The sequence below is a fragment of the Sceloporus occidentalis genome, unplaced genomic scaffold (genome assembly GCF_023333645.1).
Source record: "Sceloporus occidentalis isolate IW3139 unplaced genomic scaffold, rSceOcc1.0.p SCAF_11, whole genome shotgun sequence".
In the NCBI taxonomy this organism is placed as follows: domain Eukaryota; kingdom Metazoa; phylum Chordata; class Lepidosauria; order Squamata; family Phrynosomatidae; genus Sceloporus; species Sceloporus occidentalis.
The window spans coordinates 938,931-963,554 of NW_028316991.1; the positions used below are offsets into that span (position 1 = coordinate 938,931).

At 37.8% G+C, this 24,624-nt stretch overlaps 1 protein-coding gene across 1 annotated transcript in view; it reads left to right on the forward strand.

Annotated features, from left to right (window-relative positions):
* LOC149305406 (lipoxygenase homology domain-containing protein 1-like) overlaps nt 1-24,624 on the forward strand; it is a 113,809-nt gene that overhangs the window by 23,497 nt on the left and 65,688 nt on the right. Inside the window, exons 14-27 of the mRNA XM_089477494.1 lie at nt 181-393; nt 3,531-3,708; nt 4,136-4,215; nt 4,933-5,127; nt 10,111-10,197; nt 14,961-15,090; nt 16,319-16,470; nt 17,275-17,429; nt 18,311-18,369; nt 18,732-18,776; nt 18,974-19,137; nt 21,589-21,693; nt 23,627-23,846; nt 24,447-24,595. Of these exons, the coding sequence (XP_089333620.1) occupies nt 181-393; nt 3,531-3,708; nt 4,136-4,215; nt 4,933-5,127; nt 10,111-10,197; nt 14,961-15,090; nt 16,319-16,470; nt 17,275-17,429; nt 18,311-18,369; nt 18,732-18,776; nt 18,974-19,137; nt 21,589-21,693; nt 23,627-23,846; nt 24,447-24,595 (1,932 nt within the window). The remainder of the gene's footprint in view (nt 1-180; nt 394-3,530; nt 3,709-4,135; nt 4,216-4,932; nt 5,128-10,110; nt 10,198-14,960; nt 15,091-16,318; nt 16,471-17,274; nt 17,430-18,310; nt 18,370-18,731; nt 18,777-18,973; nt 19,138-21,588; nt 21,694-23,626; nt 23,847-24,446; nt 24,596-24,624) is intronic.

Here is a 24,624-nt window from a genome sequence, read left to right on the forward strand (position 1 = left end):
TTTATATTTAACTCTTGGTCTTAGGAAATGATCCACTTCTTACTTCTGTGCAAAACCAACATAACAGTAATGTTGTATTGCCTTCTTTTTTGTTTTGGATATCTTGAAAAGGTTTAACTTGAAGAATGTGTGTATTTATCCTGCCTTACTGATATTGAATCTCTGTTCTTTTCATTTTAGGGCATTTTTCAAGATGAGGCTATCATATTATTGACCACCAGCTGGAGCCAGGCTTTGTGTATCAAGAATGAAGGACTTTGTAGTGGAGCTGGGAAACAGACTCCGGATTCCCATTGGAGAGTCCATAAAATCAGCCCCACTGTCTGCATGTTTGAAAGTGTAACACATCCTAAAATGTATTTATGCATCAAGAATGGGCAGTGTCATGGCAAAGTAAGCAAATATGTTGCCTTAATAAGGTCTGTAAAAATGCTTAGAATGAATAATAGATTAAAGTTAATATTCATTGCTTTCTTTTCAAATGAAGGGACAATTAAATATATATATATATATATATATATATATATATATATATATATATATATATACGGATAAATGTACATTAAATATCACATTAATTTTTTCTTTACTATTGGACAAGTTCACCAAATCTTTTACTCCTTAATGAACTTAGGATGTCATAGTATGGTATATTTCACTAGTGGTACATGGAAGATCAGGCTTATGGCAACCTGGAGCCTTTTCTGTCAGGGGAGGGCTGGCAGCCCAAGGCCTGGGGGGCAAGTCTAGTCAACTGGCCCATTGCGCCACCAAAGCGGCTGCGAGCGACATTGAAAGCAGCTGTCGTGCGGCAGTCACTCCACCGGCGCTTAATGAAATCAAGGCGGCCGGCGTGCACGCACCGCACCGCCCAATGGCGGTGCCTCAGCTCTTCATCCCACCCCTTTAAAGATGTGGGACAAAGAGCTGAGGCACAGCCATTGGGTCTGACTGCCGCATGATGCAGGGGTGTACCGAGAGTATTTGGCACCTGTGGCATATACTGTATGTGGCACCCCCCCCACACACACTTTAAAACTGCATAGTTTCTATGGTTAGGCAAACATTGACAGGGGTACAGCATAACTATTATATACTGACGTCAATGCGTGCCTATCACTATACATTGAGCCAGACACTGACAATACTGCACTACAACCCCTATCACTATATACTAAGCCAAACATTGATGTGGTGTAGGCCTACCACGTCAGTGACTGGGTTAGTATATAGTAGGGATGCACCAAAATGAAAATTCTGGACCTAAACTGAAAATTCAGCATTCACTTGGCCAAAACCAAAAAAAAAACCCCAAAAAACTTTAAAATACTTTATTAAAAGTAACTCACCAAAATTAGACAAAAAAAAAATCAACAACAATATTAATTTATATATATATATATATATATAATTAACAGCAATCACAATCCTATCATGCCCAGGTTCTAGCATGTGCTGGCTGACTTAGCATGATAGGAGTGTGATTGCTGTTTGCAATATATATATATATATATAATTATTCTGTCCAATAAAAGTGTGGTAACACACCAAAGTTGGACCAAAAAAAAATTTGATAACAGCAATCACACTCCTATCATGCCTAGGCAGCCAGTATATGCTGGAATCTGGGCATGAAAGGAATGTGATTACAGCCTCCCTATGCCATGCTATCACCCAACACTTACACATCCATGCTATCTGAAACCCTCATTCACAAACATTCAGCATAACACCCATCACTCTCACACACTATCCACTCTCCCTGAATCTTTTCCTACCTTTCTTCTGTCACTGTCACTTTTCCTCCTCCTCTTCGTTCTTCCTTTCTTCTGTGTCCTGTCCTTTCGGTGCGGAAGATGGTGGGCGTGGCTTCAAATCACGGCGCACAGCCACAGTTGCCGCGCCGGCACCCCTCAGATGAGCGGCAGCCGGGGCGGGCCGCCCCCGCCAGGTACGCTACCGGCACGACGGGCGCATTCAATCCAGCCGCAAACTAAGCGGCTGCGTTGAATATCCGTCTGCCGGCCATCCGGCCGGCCCACCGGCCCGGATTCAGGGGGATTCAGGGGGCAATTGCCCTGGCAGGAGTCATCTTTACGGGCTCTGTGCTCTCACATGAAGAGTAATGCCACTCAGAATAAGTACTGATTGCACTTCAGTAATTTTTAATTCCACCACATTCATGTAGTCTACGCTGGTAGTGTTAATGTGGATCCCACCAGAAACACTGAAAATAGCAATTAAAGCTATTAAAATAGTAAGAAAAAGGAAAAACACTTCACACGCTTCCCGTTAGAAATCTCAAATAAAAAAAACCTAAAACATTTCACTGCACCCACAGAAAACAAAATTTTTCCAAATTATAAGGTACAATGAATAAGGTCATGAATTGCTTACACGGACAGTTAGTGAAAATTCACATTGATAAAGTCATTGTGAGAAAATGATTGTCATATTTATAATCCCTTTTAAGAACAAGAGTTAAGAGGAAAAAAACATTGCAAGAGATTTGAGGGATGTTTGTGTACCCCTCCAGACTGCAAAGCATTATTTAAGCCCGCTGTGTGTAGTTTTATAACCCATTCCAAAACCATAGGTTTTAATATGGAGCCCCGCCCTTTGAGGCTATAACAGTCTTCACTCTTCTAGACTTTCCACAAGATTTTGGAGCATGTATGTGGGAAATTTGTGCTCATGTAGCCAACAGAACATTTTTGAGGTCATGCAATGATGTTGGATGAAAAGACATGGTTCACACTTCATCCAAAAGGTGTTCAATGTAGTTAGCGTCAAGGCTGTGTATAGGGCATTCAAGGTCCTCCTTCGCCAAACTTGTCAAACCATGTCTTTATGGACCTTGCTTTGCACACAGGGGCACTTTAATGTTGGGTTTGTTTGGAAAGGGCCTTACCCAAACTGGCGTCACAAAGTTGGAAGCATATAGTTGTTTAAAATGTCTTTGCTTGCTCTAGCATTAACATTGCATTACCCTATTTTGTTTGTTGGGGTCCCAGCTCAAAACCTGGAAAACATCCCCAGACCATTATCCCTCCTCCACCAAAATTCCACTACGCATTACAGTAAGTAGTATTTTCCTGGCATCTGCCAAACCCAGATTTGTCCATCAGACTTCATGTGTGATTCATCACTCCAGAGAACATATTTCTACTGCTCCAGAGCCTAGTAGTATTGTGCTTTACTCCACTGCAGTCAACACTTGGCATTGCACATGGTGATCTTCAGTTTGTGTGCAGCTGCTTGGCAATGGAAACCAATTTCATGAGGTTCTCAATGTAGTGCTTGTGCTGATGTTGCTTCCACTGTAGTGAGTGATTCTACAGAGGACAGGTGATTTGTACACACTACTCACTTTAGCACTTGGCCAGCGGCTCACTGGGCATTCGCCCCCGGCCCAATGTTACTGCTGGCCAGTCCAGGCCTGTATATCATCAGTATAATAATAATATAGGTTAAAAGGCTTATCTGAAGAAATGTCTTATTTTTTTTGTCTAACTGTGATTTTGTAACAGGGAACAGGAGATGATTATTGTCATTTCACCGTTGAAAGAAATATAGACACTGGATCAGTCATCCTGGAATCAGTCAGGAATAAAGGAATCTATATTGGTCTTCTACCCAATGGGAATGCGGTAACAGTGGTCCACACTGGGGAGAAAAACATGATTTTCTATCCAAGGGTCATCAAGTGTATGTATTAGCTGCCAAACCATTAAGATGTTACAATTAAAACTACCATAATACTACAAAATATAATGGAAGGCGTATAGAATAGAGTTTAATGGAAGAGGAACTGAAAGACTCAGTTGGATGTACAGATTTTGTCACATAGGAGGTATTATTATTACCTTTTTTTATTAACTGTCAACAAATTATGCAGTGTTGTACAATTGAGCACTAGGGGTAATTGAAACAAAAGGAAGAGTGAAAAGAGGGAGTAGTAGCTCTCATTAATTTGTTGTTTCAGGACACACACACACCTGTCATGTGGCGTGGTGTTTGATTAATATTAATATTGTTAATTAAATAAAAGTATAAGAATAAAAAGTAACCTGAAACCTAACATTTCCAGAAAATAAATAAATAAAATTGTTTCACTTTTTCTCATATATTTTAGTTGGCAGAAAACCCCCTGCAGAAACATCTGTAACACCCAGCAAGAAAAGGGAAGAGATCAGCAAACACGATGGAGAACTTGTTAAAATCCAGGGGCCGCTGGCTCAGAGCCCATCAGTGTCTCCACCCTTGAGCCAAAGTGAGTTACATCATTACTACAAAGATCTGTTTCATGTCAACACATAAATTTTTCAGGCATACAACAGGGGGGAGGTAAACCCGATTTTATGGGATGTTATCTCATACAGCATGTAATGTTACAAAAACTAGGCAGTATTTTGTTCTCTGCTTATTGTAAGTGTGCATTTATGCCATACACATTCAATGGAGCTCTTGTTACCCACCTTTTTGTTACTTTGTTCAATATTTTATTTATGTATTTTAAATATGTGAATGTATATCCATATACACTGTATGGACAAAAGTATTGGGACACCTGACCATTACAGCAACAAGGACTTTTAAGACATATTCTAAATACAGAGACATTAATATATAGTTGGTTCCCTCTTTGCAGCTATAACAGCTTCCAGTCTTCTGGGAAGGCTTTCCACAAGATTTTGATGTTCTTCTGTGAGAATTTTTCCCATTAATCCAGTACATCATTTGTGAGGGCAGGCACTGATGTTGATGAGAAGGTCAGAGTGGCAATTTCCATTAAAGTTCATCCCAAAGGTGTTCAGTTTGGTTGAGGTCAGGGCTCTGTTTGGGCCGGTCAAGTTGGCACATTGGTGTAAGAAAAATGTTCTGTTCTTGAAAATATGATGTACAAGTTTCCTTTACTATATTACAGCAGAGCCAATCAAAGAAGAGATACATGTTCATACACCTAACTCACATGAATGGAAGGTGTCGGTACTGACAGGCAGTGTTGGAACTTTAGCTAACGTCACCCTATGGGTTTATGGAAGCAGAGGGACATCCGGGCCCATAACCCTAAGAGAAGACAACCTAGAACAGCCTTTTCAGCCTCAACAAGAAGATCAGTTCATGGTAATGTCTTCCAGTGTCCTGTTTGGATACCATATTTAAATGTAGCTGAATACCAAACTCACTTATGTGGTGTCAACAAATGTAACACTGAAGAAGTAAATTAACAGGACACGTTTGCTATGGAATAGTTGACACAAACGGTTATTTTTTGTGCACTCCCATATACATGCTGTTGCACAAGACATACTTCAGTCTTTTGGGAATGCATCTTTCAATAGGTTAGATATTTTATTAGTTTTATATTATTGTGATGTTTTGTGCTGGATAACACTGTAATACACTGTGATACACTCATTCATATCAAAAATTGTAAGTATTTAGAAACAGGATAAGCTGCCCCCATTGAGTCACATACGCCAACTAGCTAACATGTGATTGCCTCCCCCTACTCCCACTGATTTCAATGGAATCTCAGGCTACCAGGAGGAGGATAACTTCTAGTCAATTTTTTTAAATCCAAAGGTCACATGTTTTAAGAATACATTCACCAATGACATGTTAAATTAAGGGGCTAGAATGTTCCTTTAAAAGTACCTTTTCACTCCACAGATTAACCTCTGTATTTTGCACACATACATATACACATTTGTATATATATGTAAAGGCTGTTTACAGCCTGTATTTGTGGGAGGGGTCTTGAGGAGTATTTATATCCCCCTTCAGCATTCTCTCCTTCAGGGCAGTAGGTTTACCTTATGGGCGTTTGGTTACCGCTGGGCGTCTACTTAGACCTCTCTCTCCCAGGGGGCGTCTCTTTACACTTCCAGGGCGTCCTGCCGCTGCACATCCATATACTTCACTGCTCTTCACTCAGTCATAACTGTGCAGCAGTTCTGCTAGTTTCCATGTGCTGGGATGGAAAGGGAGAGAGAGGGGGAGCTCATTTCACGGGGCTGCTTCACTGAGCTACTCATTTGCTTCACGTGCGGGGGGGTGTTTGGGTGAGCTACATATTTGCTTCACATGCGGAGGGAAGGGGCGTTTCGTTTGGTCGCGTTAAGAATTTGCTATACGTGCCGAGGGGGGTCTTTGTTTGGTTGAGCTACTTGTTTGCTTCAGGTGCGTAGGGGGAAGGGGACTTCGTTGGGTCGAGCTACTCGTTTGCTATACATGCCGAGGGGGGTCTTCGTTTGGTCGAGCTACTCGTTTGCTTCATGTGCAAGAACAAATAAACAAATAGTGGCTGTAAACAAGCCAGGAGTAAATACACGAGAAAAACACCTCAAGAGTGGTCCGGGTCTACCCAAAGTTCGGGACACAGGGACACAGATCAGACATGGTCAGGGTCAAGGCAAAGTTCAGCACACAGAATAAACAAAATGTATAGCACTTAGAGGAGCAGCAACTAAACTCTTTGAACGGGCAACACAAACTGGGCAATAGAAGTTATAAACCAAGGACTCCTAGCCAATCAGGTCAGCAAGTGCCAGGCTGATTGGCTGACAGGCTTGGGCCTAGGTCATAACTGACTGAGACTGCAACTGAACTGTTAAAGGATATAAAGAAGTAAAAACCAGTGTCAAAAGTGAAAGTAAAAGTAATAAAATCAAGGAAATATTCTCCTTTTACTGTAGTGTACAGCCGCAACCCTCCACGAAATGTTGAAACAATGATTCTGAAAAAGACTTCCACTCACATTTAGATGGATGTATCAAGCGTTTAAATGTGAGTGTACCCAATTATCACGTGTTTACAAGTGTCGAAAGATATCATCCTATGGTAGATGTTTTTCCTCTCTTCTATATTCACCGTTTTGGACAGCACCCCTAGACGGAAGTCTTTTTCAGAATCACTGAACTGTTATATACAGCTCCCTGAGGAGCAGTTACATGGCTTGACCACCTGTGAGTCACAGTCTATCTCACAAGGTGTCAAGTTTATGTCAACAAGAGAATGAAAGGCCGGTGCTGGAGCACTCACTCTAAAGAGGAGGAGGATGCCATCGAAGGAGAAGCAGTTAAGTACATGCCAATGTAAATTTGAGTACCACCATATAAGTGACCTAGGGGGCTTGGCACCACTGCATTGTTGTCTTCTATCTATGTATATGGTAAGGGATTTAGACTTTCCAAGAAACTGAAAATGAGTACTGACTCTGAGTAAGACTAATTAACAGATAGTGTGCCCATTTGTATTAATTATATATGTTACTTACCTCTGGGTAAATAATTACAAATATGCTGTCACCGGTAATGTTCTTTTTTCTAATCATTCGTAATTATAAATGACAATAATTAACAAAACAAATATAATGCAGCCAACAAAGCATATGTTTCCTGCTTTTTCTTAACAATATGGAATCGTATGAGTTCATTTTTCACATAACTCAAAGAGGCAAAGTTATTTCTAGAAAAATAAAATCCCCAGAGATACAAATTTTAGTAATTTTTAATCAAAAATGTTAAACTGATACTTTTTGTCTCTACTTAGTACACAAAATCCTGGAAGCTCGTTCCCAAAGGAAATTTTTAAGCTAATTATTGTGATGCTAGTGAATTTGAAGGTAATTATTTCATAAATTGCCACTCTTAGCGAATAATTTACATGGTGCATTGCAGATGTAGAAATAAATATAGTTTATTGAACAACAAGAAAAATGAGTTTAGAATATTAATATCTCGTTTATGCTAAACAGAATTATAACATCAGTTTAAATTATAAATAGAAAAAGCCTTTATCTGCTTTTACTGCTAGTTTAATGGTATGCCTAAGGAGTGGGACAATACAACCACCAACCAATACACTTATGAGTTAGCACAATGTGATTTTGCAGCACCAAATTTGCACAAGTTGGACAAAAAGTCCGACGTCCAAATTTCATTAACTTGCAAGGTGACAATCTCCTTCTAAACAAAGATATAATAAATCACAAAACAGGGGTTCCCAGGTAGGGGTGTACCTAGAGTATTTGGCACCTGGGGTGGATCCTGTATGTGGCACCCATGCCATTTTAAAAATCTAAACTGTATGGCAACTGAAAAAAGTAAAAATCTGAAAAAATAAAATATTAACTTAAAAATAAATTAAATAAGTAAATTAAATAATAAAACTTACTGAACAGATATATCCTATAACTAGTCAGACATTGACGGTGATACAGCATAACTGCTATCATTATACATTATCTCAGACATTGAAGGTGGTACAGTGTAACTCCTAAAACTATACAATGAGCCAGACATTGACAATGGTACAGCATAACTGCTATCATTATATACTAAACCAGACATTAACAGTGGTACATCATAACACCCATCACTATATACTGAGCCAGGCATTGACAATGGTACAGCATAACTGCTATCATTATACACTCAGCCAGACATTGACGGTCGTTCAGCATAACTCTTATGACTATATGCTGAGACAGACATTGACGGTGTTACAGCATAACCCCCTATCAATATATATATACTGAGCCAGACATTGATGGTTGTACAGTGTAACTCCTATCACTATACATTGAGCAAGGGATTGACGTGGTAGGCTCAGTATATAGTGATATGATTTATGCTGTACCACCGTCAATGTCTGGCTCAGTATACAGCTATGAGAGTTATGCTGTACCATCGTCAACTAGATTGTAAATTCACAAGAGCAGGCCCTCTTCTCCTTTTGTGTTAGTTTGTTATGTCAGCGCTTAACACCCATCACTACTGAGCCAGACACTGATGGTGGTACAACATGACTCCCACCACTATACACTGAACAAGACATTGAGAATGGTACAGCATAACTCCCATCACTCTCACACACTTAGTAATGTTTTCTCACACTCTGCTACCTTGATTGATTTTAAGCTGGTAAGAGGCTGCTCCTCTAGCGTCAGATTCTGGAGGGGTGTACACCCGATGCTGGCCTGGTAGCACCCCCCCTGATTAGTGGACCGCACTCCCCAGGTACGCTACTGTCCCCAGGAAACCTATTAACAGAGAGATAAATCAACCCCCTTCTTCTAACAGCCTCTTGTGCAGTGGTCCAGGGGTATACCTACCTAACCCCCATCCTCTTCTCAGTGGGATTGTGGAATTAAATAAAACATGAATGGGAGGTATGGGTTTTTGTCTCTCATAGGATCATCGCCTCCCATCCCTCTGGACAGGGGATGAGATGTGGGGGTTGTACTTGAGAAGAATATCCACAGGTTGATTAAATTATCTCATGCCCAACATGTGCAGGATTGGGGAAGAAAGGTCGACCCCCATTCAATTTTTTGTTTTTCATTTATTTATTCCTTTATTTTTTATCATTTATATAGAAAAATTTCTGGTCAATCAGGTTAACCCTTAATGCTACTGACCATTCCACTTCTGAACAGACCCAAAACAGTATGTATTGAGGGGCTTAAATGTGTGTTAAATGTTTGACTTGATCTGCATAGTAGACCAAAATGATCTAAATAATGTCTGAGGATACTGTGAAGGACTTATTTCAAGAAAATAAGGCAGTTGAAAGGACAGTAAGTTCATTGAGAATATACCTCAGGACCTCTTTCATATGCTGCCACAAAGTAGCAGGCAGCTGCAGGTTTTGTAGCAGACATTTTAATTAGTGCTCCATTTTAATTAGATGTGGTTCCCCTCCATTTCTATTTAGAAGGAAGGAGCGGGCATTAACAGAATTGGGGTGGAACTTGCTGCAGGACAAATCACAAGTAGTGGTTGGTGAGTAAGTAAAGCTAATCCCCACTCAGAGGTCCAAGGGCTACCCAGGAGGTCTGGCAAACAGCTGCTGTACCCAGGTCATGAAATAAAATTTACATATTGGAATAAAATTTACACATAAGCATTCAATGGAAACAAGCATTGTTATACGTACATCTCTCAGTTATTCCTACGAACATTAATAACAATTATGACATTAAAGCTAAAGGTATGCAAATGCATATTTTTGCATAGGGAATTGTATATCCAATATATATCTATACACATATATTAACAAATCTTTACCTACAACCAATGTATTATTTCTGTTTGTTTTTAGGTGAAACTATCAAATATAGGAAAAATATACAAGATAAGGATTGGACATGATGGAACCAGTGACCATCCTGAGTGGGAGCTGAAATGGGTATAGCTTACCGTTACCAAATAATGGCTCTTATGTGTTTTACCCTAATAGATATGTTTTAGGAATACTTATTTAACCTTCATTTGAATCATTTGAATAATTTGTTTTGCTTAGGTAAAATGGTACATATTATTATCTCTGTGTATGATGGTTAAAGATTTGGAGCCAACAAAGCTTATTTTTACATGTTCATTCTAGAGATGGGTGAACCAGACTGTGTACAACATGACCTGAGCTCAGGTTTGGCCCAGGGAGTCACTAGCAAGCTGAGCAAAACTTGCATGTGACATAATTAAAGCTTAAGGGCCAAAACCATAAATAAGAGGAGGACTTTAAGTAACCACAGATTATTATTTTCCTGTCTTCACAAGCCAAGCAAAATCAGATGTCAGGCTTTGGCCAATGGCAGTAATAGCTCCAGCATTGCAGCTAAGGTCTTTACACAGGTAGAGTTGTTAAGCCTGGGCCAGTGGTTAGGTCAGATCCAGACCCAAGAAAAGTAAATTCTGTTGCAATATTTTTGTTGGACCTGATTAAAAGCATCATGGGCCTGGTGCTGAGGATTTTGGCGGGCCTTTTTATGGAAATAAATAAAATAGACATATCTTAACTCCTCGGCATACATGTGTACGGGATAAATATGACACCAGTGCTATTTAGATAGTATAGGATAGAATCTGATGTGATGGGATTCACACTATACACTAAAAAGTCATCATACATGGAGCGCCTGAAGTCACAATTTAGTGCCACTAATTTAATATAATATGAAGAATACCTTACTTTTCCTCTGACTGATTTCTGGGCCTAGAAAGTTTGTCCTCTGAAGTCACTACAAATTCAGAAGAGCGTTTCATCTCTGGATAAGTAAAAATTAAATAGTTAAGTTTATTCCTACAGTAAGTTAAGTGCCAGGAAACAGATGGACAAACACACACACACCAGGGCAGGCTCTGCCACACTGACACCCAAACACACACATAAGGACAGCCTCTGCCACACTGACACCCACTGACATCCTAGCCTCAAATAGCCTCCCTCTGCCATGCTTCCCCCCACTTACATATCTATGCTATTGCACACATATTCATTCACTTACTCATTCAGAAACATTCATATACTGATACTCATTCATTTACTCATTTACAGATACTCATTCATTCACAGATACTCATTCATTCACAGATACTCATTCATTCACAGATACTCATTCCCTCAATCACACATACTCGTTCAACACCCTCCCCCACCCTCTTACCTGAACTGCAGATCTCTTGGTGCCACTTGCAGACTTCCACAGGGACTGCTGTTTCCCTCTGTAAGGTAAGCAGGGCCTCTGCTGAAGTGATTGTGAGGGTTGCCCGTGGCCCCTGGAGTGGCAGGCCTGGTTGCATAGCGGCCCTTGCAAACGCGGTTGCTGCAGGCTTTTGACCCGCATTAAAGACGGCCCTGGTGGATGTGCGGCTGCATCGGCCACTTCAGTGTGCAGCCAACCCAGCCCTGACTGAGCCTACTTTCAGGTGGGGGCCTGGAGTTGCAGCTACATCAGCCCCTAGATTAATCCAGCTCTGCCTGGACCCAGCTGCAAGAAAGGTTTGCTACTACCTCGGGTATACAGATGCTACTTACACCTGGCTTACCAACCCATGGTTCTCCAGCTGTGTTTATATGTTGTTTTGTAACTCTCACCAACCTTAGCTTGTCAGAGCTTGGGAGTTCTATCTAAATGCTGATGTTTTACTGTGCACATTAAAAATGGCCAGAACCACCAAAATAGCCTGGTTAAAAAAATAAAACTGGATTGCTTATGACTTGGTAAAATACATATATTTATCTTTGGTTGTTTACTTTATGACTGAAGTAATGCCATTGCAGCTTGATAGCTAGAATCACTTTGCATAACAAATTATGCCATCTGGCTGCTTTGAATCTGTTTACTTTAGGAATATCGAAACGGCATAGAATTTAAGTAATTTTAATTATGCCCACATGATTTTTTGTGCCATATGTTCTATTGTATTTTATGCAGTCCATTTGATTACCACATGCCATAAATCCTGTATGATAATTTGAAGGGTGTCAATGAATTCCCTTTGCCGTAAAAGCAATTAGATGTATAAAATAAGAGTACTCCCAGTAAGTAACTGATAATTTCTAAACCCTTACATGTTATATTATAAGCATTATCCAGAGTGTTCAGTTTACAAAAAGGCATTTACTTTCAAACTCTGCTAATTGTAATGATCAAGCAGGAAAGACATTTAATTTCTGTATCCCTTTTTGGGGAACGGTTCTGGATTTTCCTTTTTTAAATCACTCTACCTTTTCTCTCAATTCTCTGAATCAAAGACATGACTAATGATAATCTTTTCTGAGAGTGCATAACCAAATTTTTTATATTCCAAAATCCAGCAGACTTTACTTAACGTTTACTTAACGTTTTGCACCTTACACAAAGTTGTGTGTAATGTACAAATCAAGCACACACTAGAGGTCAGAAATGGTGGATCAAAGAAGTCTTATCTCTACAGAGGGGAAGGCTTCCCTCTGTAGTTATGAAAGAATCTTTGTTTTCCAGAATCTCAAGCAAGCCTTGATTTAATATTATTATTATTATTATGAGTATTATTAGTTTGTTAGGATTTCCTTCTTATGTTTCTTCTCTGGTTTAATAAAACTGTTGCGAAAACTCTGGTTCCGATGATTCAAATGCTCAGTGTTCACTTTAACTTCTTGGGGTAGACTTTCTTAAAAACATCAAGTATATCAGTAAGTTAAAAATATGAGGTTTGTGTGATAAAGAGGATCTGTTTTTGTTCCATCGTCACCAATAAAAATTTCCAAATCATTCCACTAATATTGCATTTTCCTTTCCTCCTGTAGACTACTAATGAGTCAGATTTAAACTTTTCAGCTGTTCTTAATCTAAACATGTTTTGTTCATCATTAACATCTGACTAATTCTTTAGATAGTGTGCCAATTTCAAGTCTACAAAACGTATCTTTAATTTCTTAGGAGCTTTGGATGTCTGGCTTCATTTTTGCTAACATTTCAAAAATTTGTAAAAAAACAAAAAACAAACCTTGTCCAGCACTGGATAATATACTATAAATTATGTATGTATATACAGTTAGATCTGGGAATATTTAGACACGGACACAATTTTGTTCATGCTTTTTGTGTGTCCTGCATGTGTGAATGCATTTTCATTATTGCTCACCTAAATTAAGCTTGTACTATTCTGATTTCACTAACTGACCACAAGGTGTCTCTGCTGTTAATGAATGAATGAATTTGAACCTACAGATGAGCTCATCTTTTGGACAGTCTTAGTTAATGTAAAATGTTTGTTTCAGGCAAATCATTTTTTTTGTTTAACTTTAAGGGATTCAGTTTTATTTTTCATTGTGTTTTATTGTCAGTCACATATTTCATAGATAAATGATTATCAATATAACAAAACATATATTGTTAGGATGAGCCTAGATTTGAAACTTTGTTATTTTGATCAGTTGAATCTACTTATCCCCAATCAGGTAAGTTATAGCCAATTTTACCCAATAGTAGGATCTGTTCTCCATTTGTTATTGCATGTAGACCTTGATGAAAAACCATTGCAGTGGGTTTTTTTGCAGCAGAAAAAAGATGTTTGTAGGATTCAGGAATATAATACTGTGTACCATTTTTGACACTTGTGGGGGCTTGATGTGTGTGCTGGTTTAACATATCAACTAATTCTCAGTTTCTATGTTTAACAGATTTGTGTAACTTCATATTCACAGATCCTTAGCTAATGTCAACATTTTCACAGCAATGCAAATCTCAGTGGATCTATACAGAGCCAAGTAAATGTAGCATGAAAATTGGTCTAATCATCTGATTATAGCTATATTTTAAAAGGGAGATGGAAATTTAATTAACATTTACTGCCAGCATATTAATGTGATGTATACACTCCAAAATCCAAAGTTTGTGAAATGTGTTTGTAAAATGCCAGCAAAGCAGAACAACCCATCCATACTACAGACGATATATATATATATATATATTATATTATAAATAATAAATGTGCAAATTTGAAGGTCATTGGTCATTCTCAGGTTGTCATGTCTTATGTTAAATAAGCATGGGAAAAGAAAAATGTTGGTGCGCTAAGCTAGTCACAGGCTCAAATAATACAAATGTGTAAAATGAGGCCTACCAAACAGGCGTGAGCATGCTGCAAAAACAGTGTATTGGCTGTACAATGTATACAAAAACAAAAACTGTCTACACTTCTCACCCTAATAAAGTTGGCAACAAATATATAAACATAATATAAATGAGAGGTTTTGGTTATATGAATTGGCCAAAGCATAATTAAGCTCACCCACCATGTCAAAGCAGACTCTCAGTAGGGTGAGAACCTACTCTCACCTCCTACATAGTGGGCACACAAAGCAGTTTATACTGCTACCAAAACCTTATTAATGTGTTAGGGAAGGTGCAAGTAAGCCTCCTCCCAATTAACCCCTGAACAGCAAGCTGCAACCAGACAAATGAGGAGTCATATTTTGTGGGGAGAAAAACAAATGTCGAAATGAAGATTGCATAAATTGGACTGACCATCAAGACATCCACCAGAAGTGGCAGAAGAAACCAGAATGGACTTCCATCAGGATATCTATTCTGGTTTCTTTTGCCACTGCACCTATTCATTTTTCTATTATTTCCTGGAATATCAAGAGAAATCAAACATGTTTCTTCTATTTATTATTTTCAGGTAATCCTAGAGAAAATGAAAAATGGAAAAACACATTATTTTGAGGTTAACAGGTGGCTGTCCAGAAACAGAGACAGTGAAATCGTGTGTGAGGTTCCTGTCACAGAGAATGGTACATTTGTTTATCCAGGTAGGTAATCCAGGTTGAGCAATCAACAAGGAGTCTAGTTTATACAATTTGAACACCGAGAAATGGCCCTCCTTTTGTTTCCTCTACCATAGGGTGGCTGGGCCCTATACTGAAATATAAACATATGGGTGGCTCTACTAAATAATATCACACTTCAACATTTAGCCAAAAGTTGATTTGACTGGCCACTCTAACAAACACTCATCATTTAAATCCCTTTTATATGCTATAGATGGCTAGCAAATGCAACTTGGCTACCCAGCCCCAATTGGACCCTTCAGTGTTCTTTAAGCTCCACAATAAGTTAGCTCTAAAGTGTCAAGGGTAGATATCAAACTATATAAATATCTAGTAGACTTGTGCATTCGCACGAATTGCTTTTTTAGCAACATTAGAATATTTGGACAATTCATATAAATCCTGGAAAATGAGGAGGGGCCCCAACGAAACGAATGAAAACAACGAAAACAGCTCTAAAATGTTTTATTTTGTTGGTTCTTTCACTCTCACTCTCTCATTAATGCTTTCCCACACTCTCATTCACTCTCTCATGCTCTTTCGGAATGTTTCCCTACCTTCTCTGCCGACTGTTGTTCTTCTGTCACTGCTCCAAGAAGTATTGGTTTTTCGTCTGCTTCTCCTTGGACAACGGGACATGACCTTCCAGTGAACCTCCTCCAAATGGCGGAGCTTCCAGGCACATCCTTGCAAAAAGCAAAATATATTAATAGCTTCAAATTTGATTTTTTTTTTGTTTACTCATTTTTGGCCAACTGATACGATGCTGTAATGTAATATTCAGAGCTAATGAAACATAAAACAAACAGATCTAGCCATTTTAGGGCACCATGCCCTTGTCTGTAGGACCTAGTAATATACTAATATAGTAATATAGGGGGCAAAGCAGTTATAGTTTGGTATATAATCTGGGAACAGGACAGAACTATGGGACTTGTGGAGATTCTAGAATGATTCCAGACTGGCTAAGCATAAATAACTGTTTATATATCTGAATAGAATAGAGTGGAGCAAGAGACGTACCCTTCTATCCAAATGTTCCACCACAGGGGCCCAAAACTAGATGAGCAAAATTGTATTTTGTTTCACTTTTGACTTATCCCTGATTAAACTACAGTGATATATTATTTAACATATTTCTGCATATCATTTGATAGGCTGCTGGACAGTATTTTAACATTTGATGCTGAGAGCTCTGTTTATTTTTTAGTTGTGAAGTACCTGATCAGCGTGTACACTGAGTCCTTTGAGCAAGCAGGAACCAATGCTCCAGTCTACATCTGTATTTATGGAGAAATAGGAGACACAGGAAAGAGGCTTTTGTTGAAGTCAGATTTCCCGCATAAATTCCAACCAGGACAGGTATGCCTTAAGTGTAAATAGAACCTGTATGGATATTATTTTATTCCACATTATGCCATTGATCAGATATGCTGGGGATAGTTACATCAAAGGAATATTACAGTATACAATAATATCAATGCATGTTCTGTTTACAGTATGAATTATTTCTGTTGTATGGTTCTAAATATTGTTTGCAAGATGATAATATTTTTGTACGTACTGTATACATATAGGTTAATTATGGATTTAAAGCACAGAAAAAGAAAAACATTGCATCCAAAAGATTTTTTTTTTACATTTTGTGTAGAAGTCACTACTCATACAAGAACATTTATTTGGCTATAAGATATCATTTGTTGAGTTACAATTTATTTTAATATACTTCTTAATCATATAGAAAATTAGATTTAACCCCTTAAGGACAATGGGCGGTCCCAAAACCCATTGAAAACAATGCACATTGAAAACAATGTGCATTTTGAGCCCGTACATGTACAGGCTTTGTTATTAAGGGGTTAAACCATAGTCCATTTATTTTTATTTTTCTGTCTTTTTCTGTTTATTCTATATTTTTCCCAAGCAACCTACGTTCTTTAACTTTGTCATCCTTTGTGCATCTCTGCAACTTTTCAAGCACCAAAATCAGTATCAAAAACACATTCCATTCTTTTAAGTAGAACTTTATGAAAAACAAATCTTTTTTCTTCTTCTATTATGAAACAAAATAGCTATGCCATGTGGTAGCAGGAGGCTCACAGGTAAGTGAACGTTGCATATATTATTTTTCCATTCCTCAGAATTGACATTATTATCATGCTTTAGGTTGATGTGTTTGAAATTGAAGCTGTGTCACTTGGGAAGCTTCAGAAAGTGCTCCTTGTCTGCGAGGCCAATCACAAGTCACAGTACTGGCATTGTAAGAAAGTAATCATTCGGGAACAGGGGAAGAACTCAGAATATATATTCAATTGTGAAAGGTAACATTATTCAGACTATCACAATTCTTATGCATGTCCTTTTAAATGCGGTATATCTCATTTCTCTCAAGGACGCTTACATGTTTGATGTCAGTTTTATGGAAACTTAGCTCACCAATAATTCTGAACTTCTGTGTCAAAATATGGTTTGTCTGTAATTCCTGAAGTTTCATTTTCCTAAGATCCTTCTGCCTGTCACATGGGGATATTCATTCTTTTCTCACATATTCCTCTAATGTTGAGCCTTTCTACAGTAAAGAAAGCAGAAGCTAGAATTTATTTTAATAAAATAATAGTGAGACTATTAAAACAATACATTTCTTAAAATCACATTTGAATTATTTTAACATGTATTGATTATTCTTATGGAATTTAAATAATGCTTCAGCAATTGTAAAACATATAGTTGCATTGTCATAAGGGAACTTTAACATAACCATATCTGATTTCCAGTTGTTTAATGAAAAAATAAATGTGAGTACATTTATATTCCAATGGTTGTTTCTTAAAGGTACACTATTATAAAATTCTCATCTTTGTATAATACTGGCTTTGAATAGGAAGACTTTAATCAATCAATCCATCTTTTATTTTGTGAGTGCTCCTTCTTTTGTGGACTTTTATATTGTGGTCAAGGCTGTAAGCACCTGGGAAGTGAATCACGTTGATAGATTGAAAAAGAGTTCAGGTAGTGTGAACTTTTACATATATATATATATATATATATATATATATATATATATATATATATATATATATATATATATATTAGACGCTGAAGATCAGGCTTAAGGTACAGTATTAAAGCTTATCCCAGGACTCATTGTTATGTATGACTGAGATGTTATCATAATTAAATCTTTCTTGTCCACTTTTGGCAGGTGGCTTCCATTCATGTCTCAAAGTGTGCTTCATTCAGAAATTGAGCTGGAGGTTGAAGGTATTAAATCCAACACAACTGTAATGGACGTATGTGCATCCATGTAAATTTATATTTTATTTTGGGCAGGTCATTTTTCTTTGGCTGCATAGACCGTCACTAAGACTAATGACTCTGTACAATGGCTTGATAATGTGACCAATAAAATATCTAATGTAGTTATACTATCAGTTGATAGAGTCTGAATATGGACAGCTTGACAAAGAAACAAATCATCCACTGCCCCACTATGTTTCACACCACAATTAGACTATAAAATCCATGGAAAACTTCTGTAGACAACAAAACAAATAATCAGAGTTACCATGAGACCTGGATCGTCTTGGTGTTTAATCTCATACTTTTTTTTGCCTGTTGTGTAGATATGCAGATTGTTACTGAAGAAAGACAATTTAATGGAGAGCATGGTAAATATTTATATTTATATTGTAATTAGACTTGTGCATTCGTATTCAACCTTTAACTCTTGGACCAGTGGTCTCTCCCGGCCAAGTTGCAGCACCAGGATTTAAAAAGTCTGTAGGAGCGACTCTATTGGTCGCCAACAGGGTGCTCGTCTGCCATCAACCAATGAAGTGCATGACCATAATGTTGTCCTCAACAGAAGGGGACTGGACAATTACCATCGTCACTGGCAATTTCCAGGAAGCAGCCACTGAAGCAACCGTTTTCATTTATGTTTATGGCGAAGGGACAGACTCTGGACCCATCCTCTTAGGATCAGGGGGACATCAGCTGTTCAATATAAATAGTGCAGACACATTTCAGGTATGCATTTTGATATTTGTTTATACAGATGTAATTATCAGTTTTTATATAAACATATGGCTATCCTCCACCTTACATAAAAATTAACATATAATAATTTTTATAAAGTATTGACCATTCAGTGTGCCGCTGACTGAAACCCCAAGATTTTAAGAATACTGGATCCATGCCCCCTAGTTACACTACTAAAGAACTAACATAAATTGCTTGTATATACAGAAAAAAAACAAAAATCAACTGAGATGAAACAACAAGGCGTTAATTCGAAACATTTGTTGTGGCAGAAGCTGTGTTGCTTTTAGTAATGGCTTTTCTTTTTCAGAGGTCTTTTATTTTTTTTTTCTTTCCAATTTTACCAAAGTAATGCAATACCAAACAGATTGAAATTGAGCTGGTTATAATTCTTTAAAATGGATATCAGGTTTAACACATGGTATGAAATGGGTTCTTTCAAGAATGTAATTGGACTTCATTTATGCTGTGATGCTTCCACTTTCAGGAATAAAAAGAGAAAATACCAAGGGTGCTGAATTTGTAACTGATTTCTGTGTTAAAAACATCACACATTTCACAAGAAACAAGCTTCCCCACTCAGATAAAACATCCGTTTTACTTTGTTCTATGTTAAGCAAATACAAATTAACAGATCCATCATTTTATTATTTTCTGAATTGCATAAGAAACACAGAAGGTGTTATGGAACGTGGTTTCTATGGTAACATCTGGTTGGTGCCATTACGGTGTTGTGCAATATGGCAATTAAGTGTTCCTGGCAAACAGTAAACATGAGGCAAAGGTTTAGGCTTTCAACAAAGCTTGGATAAATGTTTACAATGCTGTTTTTAGTTAGAAATGTGTTGGCAAGGACTCAGTACTAAACACAATATCAATTGAAGATAAATACTTACCTGTGCAGCAGGTGACAGCACACCAGCTGTGGGCTGGCCATGAGGGCAGGGGGGCAATTGTCGATCTGAATTGGACTCGCCCAAGGCAGAAGTGAGTGACATAGCACAATGTAAAAGTGGCCCTGCATAAAAGCTAGAAAGAAGCATGGTAAAGTGGTAAAGGGTAAGGAGGTAAGAGAGTAATGCAGTGACAGAGGAGAAGGGAGTTGGGGAAGGAGGGAGTGAGAATGAATGCAAGTTAGAGTGAGTGTGTGTGTGTGTTAGCATGAATGTGTATGTGTTAGCATGAGTGTTAGAGTGTGTGCTAGAGTAAGTACAGTGTGTATGTGTTTGTGTGAATGTGTATGTGTTAGCATGTATGTGTTAGCTTGAGTGTTTATGTATGTGTAAATTATGCATTTAAATATGTGTGTCAGTGCATCTGCTTGTTATCTGAGGAGAAAAGGGTTGATGGGCAATTTGGTTTTACCTGCAACCTGGACCAGAAGGTACCTGCCCTCCCCTCCCACGCACCCACTGCTTAAAGTTCTTCCAGTGGTTAATGGCGAATGGTAGCAGAGCAGACAGCTTTGCCCCAGGAGCCACAGCTAAAGAGACCACAGTCTATTAATGTTATGGACTGGACTTTGCCTATTTAAATAACCGGCACCTTTCTAAAGATACTCAGGTGTTTAGCGACTCCCTGTACCAGCCTGGTGTTCTTTTTATCCTGATCCCTGTATCACATTCCCTTTCTTATACTAGTTTACTTCTATGAGTGCTTGCTTTACTATCTGCCTGTCTAATTTGTATATTGACCTCCAGACTAGGTCTTGAACTTGATATAGCTCAACTTGCTTTTGTTCGAATGACCTAATGCCTATTTCTCGACTACGTATCTTTGATTACATTTGGACTGTGGGTATACGGCGTGACACCATATCTGGCTACTTCAGCTACTAATGTGTTCATTGCCTGGCCAATTGCCTCTTAGATTCCCGAACTTGCATTTACTCACGGAAAACTCAATTGAGTTAAGATGCGTTCTTTCTTTTTTGTCTTTTTAAAAAAAACTATTTTATTTTTTGAATGGTCCCTTTCCTTTGGCTAACTATTGAGGACTGGCTTTGTGGATCAATGCTGTATGGGCCTTTAAATGCACCAATATGGTGCTTGGGTGGGCCTCATTCCCCTATCAATCTTTCAGTTAACTTAATCAATTCCATATCAGGGGGCAGGGATGGTTGCATGGGTTGCATGGGATGAGGTTGTATGGTAATTGAATGGTAATTCATCTTACTTATTTTATATAAGGGTCTGTGCCTGCCATATGTTTTTTTATATTATTTAACCCTCCCATCTTCATGAACAGAAGGGCCAATCATCATAATAAAAGGACCCCTTTAAAAAAAAAAAATACTGAGAATTTTGTGACTGGTCTTACAAACAATTATTAGTGGGAACATCATAAATTAGCTAATACATAGTACTAAAGAATCTGATGTTGTTCTATAAATAAAATGTAATAAATATTAAATTTTAAATTCTGTTGTAATGGTGGTAGAAACCAAATAATATGTCTGCTTTGGACTTTAAAGTAAAAATGATCAGCTCATCACTGTGGGACTTTGGGAATGTTGAACAAGAATATGACATTCAGGGTCTTCAGGTACAGTTCACAGATAAGGGGTCACATCCTCTGGCCTGGCTACAAACCCATACTATGTTTCATATGGAAAGGGAGGGGAAGACTTCTTGACCAGCAACCGGGGATATGGCAAAGCATTCAACGTTTCTTCACTGATCGACATCACAGTACCTCATCAATATCTTATTTTATTTGCCATGATGTCTATCATATGCAACTGCCTTATGGTCTTGAACGACAGGAGCATTACAACTTAATTTAATTATCAAACCAAGTGAAATGTCATCTCTCTTTATATTTGAGGTTACAGGATTATTAAAAGTACAATATGACATGTTGGCTGGACTAAAAGTATGGATATGGAACAATCATACGTTCTAAATTGTAGTGGGCTGGAGCACCGTAACACACTGTTTAACAAATGTTCCACGGGGCTTAACAGCATCATTAAGCTTAATAAAAAGGAGATATCATTCTTAGTGTATCTAATTTTAACTCTGTGATCTCCAAGATCAGAAGATATAACTCATGTATCTACTAATGATTGTTATCAAATAAGGAGGTAGTTTCATTTGCTGTCTTTAGATTTATTTCAGAGAAAGTGTCTTTAGTCATTATTCTCACCAGGCAAAAGAAAGATCCAAGGATTTTGGAACCTTCCCAATAGAGTTTCCTTCAGGTTACAGCCATTCAAGCCCCCCTGTTTTGAAACTACAGTATGATCTGCTTTTCTAAATATGTTACATAGGGGCATGACTCTAAGTGCGTCAGATGTGCATTATTCATAGTGCCTTCTGATTAAACAAGACATACCTAGAATGGCAAGTACGTTAGAGATTCTGTGTTTTCTTGCATTTTTGGTAATGGTTTTTGTTGTAGCTCACTATCCATCTAAAAAAGTGGCTATTATGTAGGACTCGAGATGTTACCTACAGCCTGTGAACTCCCAGACATTTTCATTAAGGGAAATTTTATCTTACATCAAGTTCTGCCTGAGCTATCAATTTGTCTCTAATATCACAGTCTTACTGAAAGGACAAACAAGTCTCTCAGACAGTCCTGTATTGCTTTGTTTAACTATCACAGGACAACTGGACTGAATTACTCCCTTGAGTTCACTTGGAATTCTTGTAACGAAACAGTATTTTTCTAATACTACCATTTGCTGTTATGAATATGTAGTATGTAAGTAATTCGCTAAATTATGCAAGTTTTGGCTTTAAAATAAACTCATCTCAACTTTTGCTGATATGTAATTGCCACCTAGCCTATCAGAGCTATAACATCTATGTAAATCATGTGAAAATAGCCAGTATAATTTTCTACAATAAACAATAAGGATTATTCAATAAACAGTGACCTGTAGTAAGCATTTCATGTCGCTGACTTAACTATTCATTATAAAGGATCGACCATAGTGAGTTGGCCTTGTATAATTCATCATCAGTATAATCTCCCAAATGCAGTGGCATGTCATCCTTTCCCCCGGGGTAGACCACTTAATGTGTAAACAAATTAGTGATTTCATTTTATCTTAACTCATTTAATAAAACTATGTTAGGTATTGACATGAAAACATGCATGGATACAAGTTAACACACATGATCTCCTCTGCCTAATGTGTGTCTCCTGTAGCCAAGGTGAGAGATATTTTGCAAACCTTTTTCAATGTACAGTTAAGGAGAAGAAATTAACCTCAAGAATAGCTTAAATATCTACGATTCATAATGACAAATTTAGCTCTTCTCATACCTATATGCTGCACCCCATGTTTGTATTTTTTGGACTCACTCAAAGTAGTTTGTTTTTAACAAGTTACACTGACTGAAGTGTACAAATAACACACTTGTGCAAGTTTTCAGTACAGTTATGCACAGTGATGACCAAATCCACTTAAAGGTACCTCGAAGAATATAATGATTTTATGTAACCAGCCTGTTTATTTTTTCAATAGGTTAATTTAAAGCATCTTGGTAAACCCTATAAAATACGCATTGGGCATGACAATTCGGGAGAAAATAGTGAATGGTATTTGGAGTCAATAAGACTTCAAAACCTTTCATCAAATGAAGACTTTTATTTACCTGTGAACCGATGGCTTGGAGAGGAAAAGGATGATGGAGCCACATGGATAGAACTTGCTGTGTCAGCAGTTGGAAACCATGCATTGCCGCGTATGTAACTAACCAAAAAGAATTTTTAATTAGTCCTCAGTTATGTTTACAATATTGAAGTGGTAGCATATTTCCTATGAGTTAAGCTATTTTGTGACACCGTCAGTGGTTTGTAGGGCAATAGATGTTAAATTACCCAACTATATAGTTGGATGAATAAGCAAGGCACTCTACTAGTGTTTTTTTTACTTCCCAGGTTTTTGAAGAATGCATATCCTGATAGGATGTTTGGAATGAATGTCTAGATGATCGGATGTTGATAACATCAGATCATCCAAACATTCACATGATTTACACACCTTGAACACCAACTTTGTCTTAAATTCTGTAGTGTTATCCACATGCCTCCATTCAATTGCTGCCTGAAACAAACATACATGCTGCCAAGGATTCAGTTATCATTTTTTAGTACAAACAACCCGAGTTGCTAGAACATTTAAAATCTTAATGTCTGTATCAATCACCCTATCTCTTACGAAGAGAAGAGGATATAATTGTCACAAATCCGCCTGTTCACGCGTTTTAAGGTATTTGTATTTATCGGCTATGTTCATCATCTGGTAATCTGCTTTTTATGTTTTCTCTTTTTTTGTATTATAGTTGTGGATTATGAGATTCATGTATACACAGTTTCCAGTGCTGGCAGTGAATCAACTGTGTTTATCAAGCTTTTTGGAACAAGGGGAGATTCTGGAAAAAGAAAGCTCCATAAATCCCAAAATCAAACCATCAAGTTTCAGAAAGGACAGGTACCAGATATTGTTTCCTCTCTTACTGT